Source organism: Rhinopithecus roxellana, chromosome 9 (genome assembly GCF_007565055.1).
Source record: "Rhinopithecus roxellana isolate Shanxi Qingling chromosome 9, ASM756505v1, whole genome shotgun sequence".
Classification (NCBI taxonomy): Eukaryota; Metazoa; Chordata; class Mammalia; order Primates; family Cercopithecidae; genus Rhinopithecus; species Rhinopithecus roxellana.
The window spans coordinates 1214874-1227546 of NC_044557.1; the positions used below are offsets into that span (position 1 = coordinate 1214874).

The 12673-nt window shown below is 37.6% G+C and overlaps 1 protein-coding gene across 7 annotated transcripts in view; it reads right to left on the reverse strand.

Annotated features, from left to right (window-relative positions):
* The window catches only part of NSD3 (nuclear receptor binding SET domain protein 3), a 113194-nt gene that overhangs the window by 52901 nt on the left and 47620 nt on the right, over positions 1–12673 (reverse strand). For all 7 annotated transcript variants that reach the window (XM_030937443.1, XM_010385282.2, XM_030937442.1 and 4 more), the window contains exons 3-7: positions 11368–11439; positions 10661–10823; positions 5075–5229; positions 3035–3550; positions 82–208 (exon numbers count right to left, since the gene is read on the reverse strand). In XM_030937443.1, coding sequence (XP_030793303.1) covers positions 82–208; positions 3035–3550; positions 5075–5229; positions 10661–10823; positions 11368–11439 — 1033 coding nt within the window. The remainder of the gene's footprint in view (positions 1–81; positions 209–3034; positions 3551–5074; positions 5230–10660; positions 10824–11367; positions 11440–12673) is intronic.

The window sequence follows — 12673 nt, forward strand, 5'->3', positions numbered from 1 at the left end:
AACACAGCTACCATATTATAGCAGAACAGAACAAGGATTTCTCAAAATGGACCTCTATATATACTCTTCACTCATACCAACCTGTAGAACCAGATGTTGCTTCAGGAGATGATATACTCTGCGCTGGCTTTTCATTTCTCTGGTTTGGTGTAGAAATTATAAGCCTGTCTTGCCCCCTGACACTTATTTCTGTTTTGTTACCAATTCCCTTTAAAATAAGGCAAAAGAAAAAACAACAAAACAGGTGATTACCAGGCAAGTGGCATCATGGCTTATAAAGATGGCTTTAAATGATCATAATTTACTTAAATTTTATATGGTCTTTGATTGCAATTAAGCTATCTTAGCCTTTATCAGAACAATTTGATTAAGTGATCAAGACACTTTTTTTTTTAATTAAAAAAATTTTTTTTGTTTGAAATGAAGTCTCCCTCTGTGGCCTAGGCTAGAGTACAGTGGTGTGATCTTGGCTCACTGCAACCTCCACCACCTGGCTTCAAGTGATTCTCCTGTCTCAGTCTCCCCGAGTAGCTGGGACTACAGGTGCATGCCACCATGCCCTGCTAATTTTTTTTGTATTTTTAGTAGAGATGAGGTTTCACCATGTTGGCCAGGCTGGTCTCGAACTCTTGACCTCAGGTGATCTGCCTGCCTTGGCCTCCCAAAGTGCTGGGATTACAGGCGTGAGCCACCGCAACCGGCCAAAAAAGAATTTTTTTAAGATGCAGTCTGGCTCCGTCACCTGGGCTGGAGTGCAGTGGCGAGATCTTGGCTCACTGTAACCTCTGCCTCCCAGGTTCAAGTAATTCTCCTGCCTCAGCCTTTCGAGTAGCTGGGACTACAGGCGCGTGCTACCATGCCCAGCTAATTCCAAGATACATTTTTTTTTTTTTTTTTTTTGAGACGGAGTCTCGCTCTGTCGCCCGGGCTGGAGTGCAGTGGCGGGATCTCAGCTCACTGCAAGCTCCGCCTCCTGGGTTTACGCCATTCTCCTGCCTCAGCCTCCAGAGTAGCTGGGACTACAGGCGCCCGCCACCTCGCCCGGCTAGTTTTTTGTATTTTGTAGTAGAGACGGGGTTTCACCGTGTTAGCCAGGATGGTCTCGATCTCCTGACCTCGTGATCCACCCGTCTCGGCCTCCCAAAGTGCTGGGATTACAGGCTTGAGCTACCGCGCCCGGCCCAAGATACATTTTTAAATGCACAATAAAATCACATGAGGCAGAATATTTGTCTAAGTCTAGGTGATAAATATCACTAAAAAATATACCTGTATCACTCAATTTTCTATCAAAACAAAATATTTTCTGGTCTTTATACATATCACAGTAAGAGAACTCTAGTCATTTTCATTTGGTAAAGTGCTCTATTACACGGAAAACAATGCCAATATGTCTTAAGAGACAAGAATATCCCTAGATACAGAAATATGTCACTCATGGTGACCAAAATGTGACCCAATAAGTAACCTGAAGCAGAAAGAAGGCAGGTATAATTAACTTAGGTGTCATTTTAGGTATTTTTAATGCAATGGAATAGAAGTAAATAAGTGATTTGTAAATATATATGTATTTTTTTGGCCAGGCACTGTGACTCCTGCCTGTAATCTCAACACTTTGGGAGACTGAGGCATGACAACAGCTTGAGGCCAGGAGTTCAAGACCAGCCTGGGCACCATAGTGAGACCATGTCTCTACAAAAAATTATTAAAAGGTCCGGCACAGTGGCTCATGGCTGTAATCTCAGTGCTTTGGGAGGCCAAGGCAGAAGATCCCTTGGGGCTGCAGAGAGCTATGATCGACCACTGCACTCCAGCCTGGGCCACAGAGCGAGACCTCATCTTTTAAAAAGGAAAAAAATAAACATAAATATATACATGCATGTATTTTTAGAGCCTTCATTTTGAAAAGATCAGTTTCATCTTGAATTTCCTTTAAATAGCATTCTTTGGGGTGGTGGTGACAGTTTGACTTGTACATTCAGAAGTAGTAAAACTAGCTCCAAGAATAAAGCCAATTTGTACTCAAAAAAGATGCAACATACTCATTTGCCATTTGAAAGATGAAAAATATACATTTGCTCTCAAGAGAACCAAGTGGGGACTGCAATTCAAGTTTTTCCAGGTGGCTTGGCCCTTAACTGAAGTCAGTTGAACCTATGGGCAGACCAGGTTAAAAGAGCACCCTTAACATTTCTCTAGGAAGATGCATTACTAATTAAGCATACCTGTGTTTAACTAATTAATCTGCATATGACTATATTAGGAAAAAATAAGCATAGAATTCTTTAATACACATGAATGAAATGCAACTAAATCAAAATCACAAACTCAACACAGTGGTATGGGATGGGATGGTAGTGAAGAGGTATATGGAATAAATACCACCAATATTATGGAAGAGTTTTAAAGTCTTCAGGCTAAAGTATAAGTGCCCTAAATGGAGGCCCAGGACAAACTGATGAAGGCACACAGTTTGCAGAGGCTGTTTTTACCCCGTTACCCAAGTTACTGCCACAGCTAATTGTTACAGAACGAACACAGTTCTGGGATTTCTCTGAAAGGCAGTTAGATATCCCAAGCCAATAAGAATCTAACAAAATTGCTGGTGGAACCAAACAGGTCAGCAGGTACAATTATTACAGTGGCTTTTATAACAATGGTTAATTCATATAATTGACAAAAATGATTTTAATAAGCAGCACACTTTGCAACTAAGAAAAGCTAACTACACAAACTAGAAACAGGCAAAGTGCCCAGTTTTTTTCCATGACTTTAGGGAACTAAGCTCAATTTTGGCTGCACAGCTCAAGACTAATCTACTACAGATGGGAATATCACAAAAGAAGGGGGAAAAAAGAAGAAAAACATAGACTTTTTGCCTGTCTTTTTTGCCCACAGAGTACAATGACTGTATATTTCAAATTCAGTGGGTAGAAAGGGTATTTAAATTATGCCAAGGTCATTGTTTTAAATGCCAAGGTTGACCACTTTTAAAATACCATCCCCCCAAAAACTCCACGAAAAAAGGAGGTACCTTTGTTGAATAAACAAATTGATCGATAAATTTCCCATCCCCTGTAGCATTCTGAAGAGCAAACACTTGTTCAATTTTCACAACTGGAGACATGTTACACTTCTGCAAATCCAGGCTCCCTTTGTGCATCGTAATGGAAGCTGGTAAGGATTTCCTTGCTGCCGCAGTTTTCCAGGCTATTTTAACAGGAGGTGGCTCTTCCTCTTCCGCACTTGTGTGCCGCCTCTGGCTGTGTCTCCGAATTTCAGTACTTGAGAGTGAGGAGGCCACCTCCCCTGCACTGGTCTGTTCTGGCTGAGTATTCAGCACAGATCTTGGTCGTCGGGTTTTTTTAACTTCGGTTTTGGAGGCAACATTCTTTTTTGCTTGGGATAAAGCCTCTTCAGGCTGTTTATCAATATAGATAAAAGTATACTGTTCTATCCTTTCTTCTCGAGTCATTTTCAATGCTTTCTCTGCATGGGCAATACCAATATCCCACTGAGCACGTTCTCTCTGAGGTCGGGGTTTCCGAATCTTTAAAAAAGATAGAGATTATCAGACATGCTTTACTCTAATAGGTACATTAAAATTGACATGTATTTCCCATGTGATCCTGTTATCTTTTCAGGTCTACATAAATATCTTCAGGTTCTTTGGTCAAACAAGTGGAATATTCTATCTCCATAATTCTGATAAATAGGTATTAGATAACATGAGGATCGCCTCTCTTTTATATCCTTCCTTTGCTGATCACTCTGCTGGACAAGGCCCCCAGGAGGGAGACATCCTTCTCCTTTCATATACATAAAAAGCTAGTGATAATGAGGGAAAAGAGAACAATGATGACAGAAATGATTATTATCATTAAAAATGATGCCCTGAAACTCCCAATTCTCTCCCATATCTAGGGCAGAGGGCAAGTCAGGGGTGCTACAGAGATCACAACAAAGCTACTGGCAGAGTTTGAACCACAATGCATGCAGGGACAGAATGAAGTGAAAGGACAGAGCCCCAAGGAACAAATGAAAGTTAGTAAGACAAAGGAGAACAGGCATGGATGAGAAAAAAGGTAGACCTGGAATTATAGTTTCCATAGGTCTCTAGATCCAGGGTTGATCAGAAGACTTCAGATTGGCAAGAGGGGTAAAAATACTTTGAATAAAGATGTGTGAGATGGCCAAAGCAATTAGGAATTATCCAGGTGGCTAGACTGATGTAGCCAGAAATTAGTTAATAAAACTATGAGATAGTATATGTCAAATACTGATCTATAAATCTGTAAAATGTAAGTCTCATAAAATTAATCAAAATTCTGTTATAAAATTTAGTTTTTCAAGTGTAAAAAATGACAAATTTCTGAATCATAAGAGACCCACACTAAAATTAGTTGAGTTTAAAATTTTAACCAGATTACCAAGAGTTCATGTCAAAATTCTAAAATCTCCACCACCACATCAAATATATTTCCTGATTCCATCACTTGTGTGATCTTGGTTGAACCAATTACATAAGCTTTCTGAGCCTCAATTTCTTCATCTGTAAAAAGGGGAATAATGGTATCTACCTCATATAGGTTGTTATGAATAATAAGTGAGTTAATATATGTAAAATGCTTAAAACCATACCTGTTTCACAACAGGCACTCATTAAATATTTTTAAAACTTTACTTTCATAAAACAATTTTGTTAAATAAGAATGAAAAGAAATTACGGAAACATGCTGAAATAGAAAAAAGTAAAAATTCCCTGGCAAAATCCACATTTCACTAGTATCTGGTATATCTTATGCACATTAATGAAACTCATGATAGAATCCAATATTGTATTAAGCAGACAGCTAAAGTTTTTAATAGTACTATACATTGTTTATATGACATATAAAACTCATTGGTGTACTTACAAACTTACTAGTAATTTGCCATTATGATTAAAACTGAGCTGAAACGGGTTTTAAAAAAGGATTCTAATAATTGTCTGAATTCAAGTATGAAAAATTCTTCTAAGTTATTAAGCTCTTTAAAAACCATACTAGGTAAATAATATTAACACGTTAGTTACCTTTTGTTTCTCAGAGTGATTGCTGGCTTGTTTGGTTGCCTCAGCCAGTAATTCTTCATACTGTTTATGACCTTTATACTCCCGTACCCGTTTTTCATGAACCCATGCCCTCTCTGGCTGGTTGCTAAAAAACTGGACATGATATTCTCGGGCACCTGTAAGTAAAAATTCTTATTAACCATTTCAGAACATAAGCATTCACATCTACTTTGCCAAAAATGGGAATCTAACCCAGGTTCCTCAGTATTACTCCCATTAAAACTCGTATGTTTGGATTGTCCAAAGATACGTTCCAATACCCACCAGTTACAGAATTAATAGCTACTGTAAAAATCACCACAAATAATTGATCGCACCACTGCACTCCAGCCTAGGTGACAGAGCAAGACTCTGTCTCAAAAAAAAAAAAAAAAAAAAAAAAAATTCTTCTCATTAACTTTTTAACAAAATAGTCATTTTTCATAAAAATATAATTAATGATAGTATGTAAGGGGTTCTTGTTTTTAGAGACATGGTCTCACTCTGTGGCCCAGGCTGGACTGCAGTGGCATGATCCTAGCTCACTGCAGCCTCAAACTCCTGGGCTCAGGCAATCCTGTGCCTTAGCCTCTTGAGCAGGTAAGACTACAGGCATATGTCACCATGCTCAGTTAATTAATAAATTTTTTTGTTGCTTTTTTTTTTTGCAGAGATGGCAGTCTTACTATGTGGCTCAGGCTAGTCTCAAATGCTTGGCCTGAAGTGATTCTCCTGCCTTAGCCTCCCAAAGTACTGAGATTACAGGCATGAGCCACTGGCCCCAGCCTATGACAGATTCTTATTTTTAAATAAATTAATAAATATTTTGAAATGTTCTCAGCTTTAATTTTTTTCCTTCTTTTTTTCTGAAACTGAGATGGGGTCCTGCTATGTTGCCCAGGCTGGTCTTGAACTCCTGGGCTCAAGCAATCCTCTCACCTCAGCCTCCCAAAGTGTTAGAATTACAGGCGTGAGCCACTATGCCTGCATCTCAGCTTTAATTTCTAAATTTAAATAACATTAGATACAACCCACATAAACAAAAGTCTTTTTGAGTCCTCAAATTTTAGGAGTAAAAGGGGTCTTGGGACTACAACATCTGAGAACTGCTGATTAGGGGCAATGCTACTCTGAAATTGGTTTGACAAGCCAGTCTGTGACAAAGTAAGTACAGAAGTTGAGTAAGCATTGAGAAGCTCTGACAGCAATTTGACATTGTTACGATATCTAGACACATGATCAATAATCTTGCACTAGGTGTTTTTTTCAGGAGGGCATTCTTTTTTTTTTTTTAAATAATTAAGTTTGGTTGTATTTTACAGAGGTATTAGTTCATAGTAGATTAGACATTTGAAAAAAGTAAATAAAAACTCATCTTTTGCCAAAAATGTCTGAAAAATACTGTTCTAGAGAAAAAGTATTACATCAATGGAGAAAAGCAGGAACTGATCTTTTCAGAGAACCCAAAGTAATTAGGAAGAGAAAGGCAAGAGTGGACTCAGACTTCCACATCATCTCATCTGAGAATAAAGACCCAAGCACAAATCTAATGATAATTAATCAAAGAAGATAATAATTAATCAAAGAAGATTTATCTAAAATCCAAAATATTTTTTGGGGGAAAAATAGAAATATAACCTAAACTAATTAGTGAATTTCAAGGACAGGGTGGTGGGTAGAGCTATTCAGATTTAAAAAACATAGTACATAAAGTTTCCAAACATCAGAGTTATTTCTTCAGATATAAACAGATAATCCCAAAGGACTTAACATAAAAACTGAAATGTATAGATAACACAATTTCATTTTAACCTGTATTTTCAACTTCTTCCCCCATTAAATCATTTACTAGAGAGGAAACAAGACAAACATTTTGCCTATTTTTTAGCACTTTGTTTCCTGATACCTGGCAAACTATGAAATAAGACTGAAATAAGAAGCTACAGACCTGAAAAGTCAAGAAACAAGCACATCTGTCTCTGACTGAAGAGTTAAATTTTTAATGAGACCTAAGTAATAAAATACAACTTAAAATAGAATTGTGATCCGAACATCTTTCAGCATGCTCTTACAAATAATTATTACATCTTTATGTGTGAAAAACTGTTACATACATTTTCCAATGCTAAGAATCTGACTAATAAAAATACTGACTAATAACAATATGGAAACCAGTGATTATTATATATGATTAAGATAAATTTTACAAAGTTGCTTAGATAGAAAGTAACACAGGAGATTCACTCATTTCTCTGAGTATCTCCCATGTATACATGCAGTATATGTGCTATTAAAAAAAATAATGAGCAGCATAAAATGCTTAATAGGCATCACGAGTGGAACGTAATTAACAAAATTTTTAGGCTGTATTTTTTGGTTTTCAGAAAAACTGTCAGAAAACTACTGCATTTAAAACTATACTATATACTGCATTTAAAACTATAGCCATAAATGGAATATTATTTGGCAATAAAAAGGAATAAAGCACTGATACCATGCTGAAACAGATGAATCTCAAAAACATTATGGCAAGTGAATGAAGCCAGAAGAACAGGTAAGTCTACAGAGACAGAAAGTAGTTACTGGCTTCTTAGCGGGTGGAAATGAGGGTGATTGCTAATGGACACAGGATTTTTTGGGGTTAATGAACATGTTCTAAAATAGATTGTGGTGATGGTTGCACAACTCTATGAATGTACAGATTTTTAAATCAATGAATTACACATTTTAAAAGGGTGAATTCGCCAGGCACAGTGGCTCACGCCTTTAATTCCAGCACTTTGGGAGACCAAGGCGAGCAGATCACAAGGTCAGGAGTTTGAGACCAGCCTGGCCAACACAGTGAAACCCTGTCTCTACTAAAAATACCAAAAAAAAAAAAAAAAAAAAAAAAAAATTAGCTGGGCGTAGTGGTGGGTGCCTGTAATCCCAGCTACTGGGGAGGCTGAGGCAGAAGAATCACTTGAACCCAGGAGGCGGAGGTTGCAGTGAGCTGAGATTGTGCCACTGCACTACAGCCTGGGCAATAATCTATCTCAAAAAATAAAAAGAAAAGGTGAATTTTATGATATGAGAATTACATTTCAATAAAGCTTTTTTAAACTACTATAAAAAAATAGAACAATTTAAATTTTTGTTAAAATATATGCATTTTTTAACCTAAAATTTCAGACTTCTGGTAATAATATAAACAAAATCTGTTTTTCCAGCACTAAAGTAGGAAACTGCCTGGGGGGTAGCAGGCTAGATTAATTTTTTTTTTTTTTTTTGAGACCAAGTCTCACTCTGTCACCCAGACTGGAGTGCAGTGGTGGATCTCAGCTCACTGCAAACACAACCTCCGCCTCCTGGGTTCAAGTGACTCTCTTGTCTCTGTCACCTGAGTAGCTCGGATTAGAGGCGTCAGAACGCCCAGCTAATTTTTTTATTTTCAGTAGAGATGGGGTTTCACCATATTGGCCAGGCTGGTATTGAACTCCTAACCTCAGGTGATCCACCCACCTCGGCCTCCCAAAGTGCTAGGATTACAGGCATGAGGCACCTTGCCTGGCCAAGATTAGGTTAATTAATAAAACTAAATGTAAATACTTCCTTTGAAATACAGATAGATGAAACACAAATTGTGCTTTCGTTTGTATCTTGAAAAAAGCTGAAATCTGCAAGTTTTCATAAAGTAATTGAATATGAAACTTTTTATATAATCTTAACAGTATGCTTTCCTTAGGGGAGAGAAGTGAAGATCCACAGTTCTGACACGATATAACTTCTTAGAGAGTTCTGGAGGCCCAGATGTGGACATGAATTGTTTTCTTTAGGAAAGCATGGTCTTCTTGGAAAATCCTTGTCTTTTCTTTTCCCACTCACATAACCACAGATCATTAGAGGGGTAGGGTACTTCAGAGACGACTAGTCCAATACCCTTCTTACATAAATTGAAGGAACTGTATAATAAGACTGCCTCCCCAACCTCTGTAAATGATGACTGGGTGAATTTAACTGCTTTCCCTGTAATATAAGGCAGTGTTTAGGAGGAGAGGTTGTGAAATTAAGATTTCTTTGAGATTCTGTTTACCTATTTAAAACATGGGATAATAATAGTACCTACTTCATTGTATTGCTGTGAGGATTGTATAAGAAAATATATAAGAACTACTGAACACAGAATCTTGCACTAAAGCAGACACTCAACAATGTTGGTTTTTCATTTCTGCCTCACTGACACAACCCCTCTCCTAACCTTTAATCAGTACGTCACACTGACAAGACGAAAAATGGTCGAGCCAGATGGCCTTCTATACTGGGAGAGATTCTTGTTTATGCAGCACAAGAATCACAGATATGGCTGATCCTATCACAAATGTGCCTTGCCAGACATAAACAGATACTTTTTCCTCTCAGAAGAGTGAACAAGGACCAAGACAGATGGTTTAAAGTAAAAGAAAAAGAAACAGGTACAAACTTGTCACAGACAATGAGGAGCTCTACACATGACAAGAGTCAATTCACAAAGTTAACACCCAGAAGTAAGTTCCAAGCTCAAACCTTTCTTTGGCTACTAACCAAGTTCATTTCAAATGCTAGAATCTCTGCAATCTAATCCACATCATTCTTTGGTCAAATCCCAGAAAAGGAGTAGAGAAAAGTTAGAATTGTCTTTCTTAATTTTTATTAACATTCCTAAGGTAGGATTCTGTATTATATAGCCACCTTCAGGCTACATGTCATATCAAATTTACAAGGATGCCCCAGTAAATTTACAGATTCAAGAATGGAGTGTAGAGGGAAAAAAAGCATCCTGCAAAATCTGCCAGGATGAAAAGTACTTGTCTGGATAAAAAATTACTATCCATAGCAGTCAACGATGAAATAAAAATGTTCAAAGAAGGCTTGGCCCAAGTGCTTATTAAGCTCATATAAAACATCTGATCACTTGTCCATATGCTTTCTTTAGGAAATAAGAGGTCATATTTTCAGTCAGATTAAGGTCTTTAAAAAAAGCAAGTGTAAGAAAATTATAAGCACATGTAGGGTGTCATAAGGCAAACAAGGACTGCATCAGCCATAGAAGCACTCTGCCATTTAAGATGACTATCAGTATTTCACTGGTTTTAAAAACTGATAAAGAGGCCGGGCGCAGTGGCTCACATCTGTAATCCTACCATTCTGGGAGGCCGAGGCAGGTAAACCCCCTGAGGTCAAGAGTTCAAGACCATCCTGGTCAACATGGTGAAACCTCATCTGTATTAAAAATACAAAAATTAACCAGGAATGGTGGTGGGTGCCTGTAATCCCAGCTACTTCCAGAGGTCGAGGCAGGAGAATCACTTGAACCCAGGAGGTGGAGGTTGCAATAAGCCGAGATTGCCCCATTGCACTCCAGCCTGGGCAACAGAGCAAAAACTCCGTTTCAAAAAAAAAAAAAAAAAAAAAACCCACAAAACTGATACAGATAGGCACATTTTTGTATCAGATTATATATTATGTATATATTTTATATTTACATACAACATTTAAAAGTCACTTTCATTTCCAACCTTTTACTCAGCATCTGTTTATGCCATTTCTTACCTCTTGTGTTAATTTTGGTATGAACCTCAAGCTGGGGATCACTTGAAACCATACAAGGCCACCAAGGATAGGTTCCCACCTTGGACCACACAAGATCACCAACCTGAAACTTAACACCAGTGGACACTTCTGTTGTTGGAACAGAAGATAGTATTGGCTGAACCTATAGGAAAGGGTCAAAAAACTTCATCAGAAATTCAAAAAAAGAAACTATGTATAAAGTACATTAAAAATGTTAACAATGTAATTTTATCTTCAATTATACTTTGATACAGGAAAGGGTTAAAAACAACAGAAATTCAAAAAAAGAAACTGTATAAAGTACATTAAAAGTGCTAACAATGTAAATTTATCTTCAATTATACTTTTCTCTGATATCTCCTATCTAAAACTAGCAAAAGGGAAGGAGGAAAAATATTAATAAGCCCCACCCCAAATACTGAAAATAGGATCGATGGTTTCTGTTGCCAAGTTATTAAAAAGGCATGTTAAGAATACACATGATCAATTTAAAAAAAAACAGATCATAGTTCTGAAAAGGAAAATAATTCACTGAAAATATCCACCTCTCAAGCCAGCTCCAAGATTTATTTCAATATAATTTCTGAAATTAAAAAGTGTAGTACCAATATGTGTTGCAATTCAATCACTGTGTTTCACCTTCTTCCACCATATTTGGTTAGACAGTATTCAGTAAAACAACTTACTGGGGCTTCCTCTTTTAGTACTGGATCTTCCCTTGGTTTTTCTGATACAGTGTCAACCCTCTCATTTGGTCTCTAGGTGAAAAGGTATAGGTAAGTTGAATAAAATGGCATTAAATAAACAAACAAAAAAACAGTGACGTACATAAAAAGAATCAAAGAAAACTAAAGAGAATAAAGGGCATTATTAACTGAACAATGTAAGGAGTAAGAATACAACTTTTTCAGTACCTAATTCTGTCTCAACATTCATTTTCCATCCCATACCATAGCTTTATCTCCTTTTCCTTATTTTGTTACTTTTAAAACTTAATTTCTAGGCCGGGTGTGATGGCTCACGCCTGTAATCCCAGCACTTTCGGAGGCTGAGGCGGGCAGATCACAAGGTCGGGAGTTCGAGACCAGCTTAGCCAGCATGGTGAAACCCCATCTCTACTAAAAATAAAAAAATTAGCTGGGCATGGTGGTGCACGCCTGTAGTCCCAGCTACTTTGGAGACTGAGGCAGGTGAATCTGGAGGAGGAGCCTGCAGTGAGCCAAGATTGCACCACTGCACTCCAGCCTGGGCGACAGAGTGAGACTCCATCTCAAAAAAAAAAAAAAAAAACTTAATTTCTAAATAAACTGGTAACTTTCTTTATAATGCTCAGATTCTAGAAAAAAATGGGCACTCTAAGATTACTAGTAAGATATAACTTGAAACTTTTCTGGAGAGCAATTTGGCTGTATATATGAAAAGCATTAAATTTTCAGACTCTGACCTTGCAAATCTACTTCTAAGAATGTATATTTGAAAAGCACTGAGAGATGTAAAAAATATGGATAAGTATGAAGATATGCATACTATTGCTACTTATAAGAGCTAAGTATTACGCATAATCTAGATGGGCTGGGCCTGGTGGCTCACGCCTATAATCCTAGCACTTTGGGAGGCCGAGGTGGGCAGGTCATGAGGTCAAGAAATGAAGACCATCCTGTCCAAGATGGTGAAACCCTGTCTCTACTAAAAATACAAAAAATTAGCTGGGCATGGTGGTGTGTGCCTATAGTCCCAGCTACTTGGGAGGCTGAGGCAGGAGAATCGCTTGAACCCGGGAGGTGGAGGCTGCAGTGAGCCAAGATCACGCCACTGCACTCCAGCCTGGTGACACAGTGAGACTCCGTCTCAAAAAAAAAAAAAAAAAAAAAAAAGAAATAATCTAGATGTCCAAACATCTAGAATAAATTATAGTATAGCTAAGTAGAACATATTTTAAGATAACACTAATTACAATGGTATTTTAAAACAGCACATCACAAAGTAGTTTGA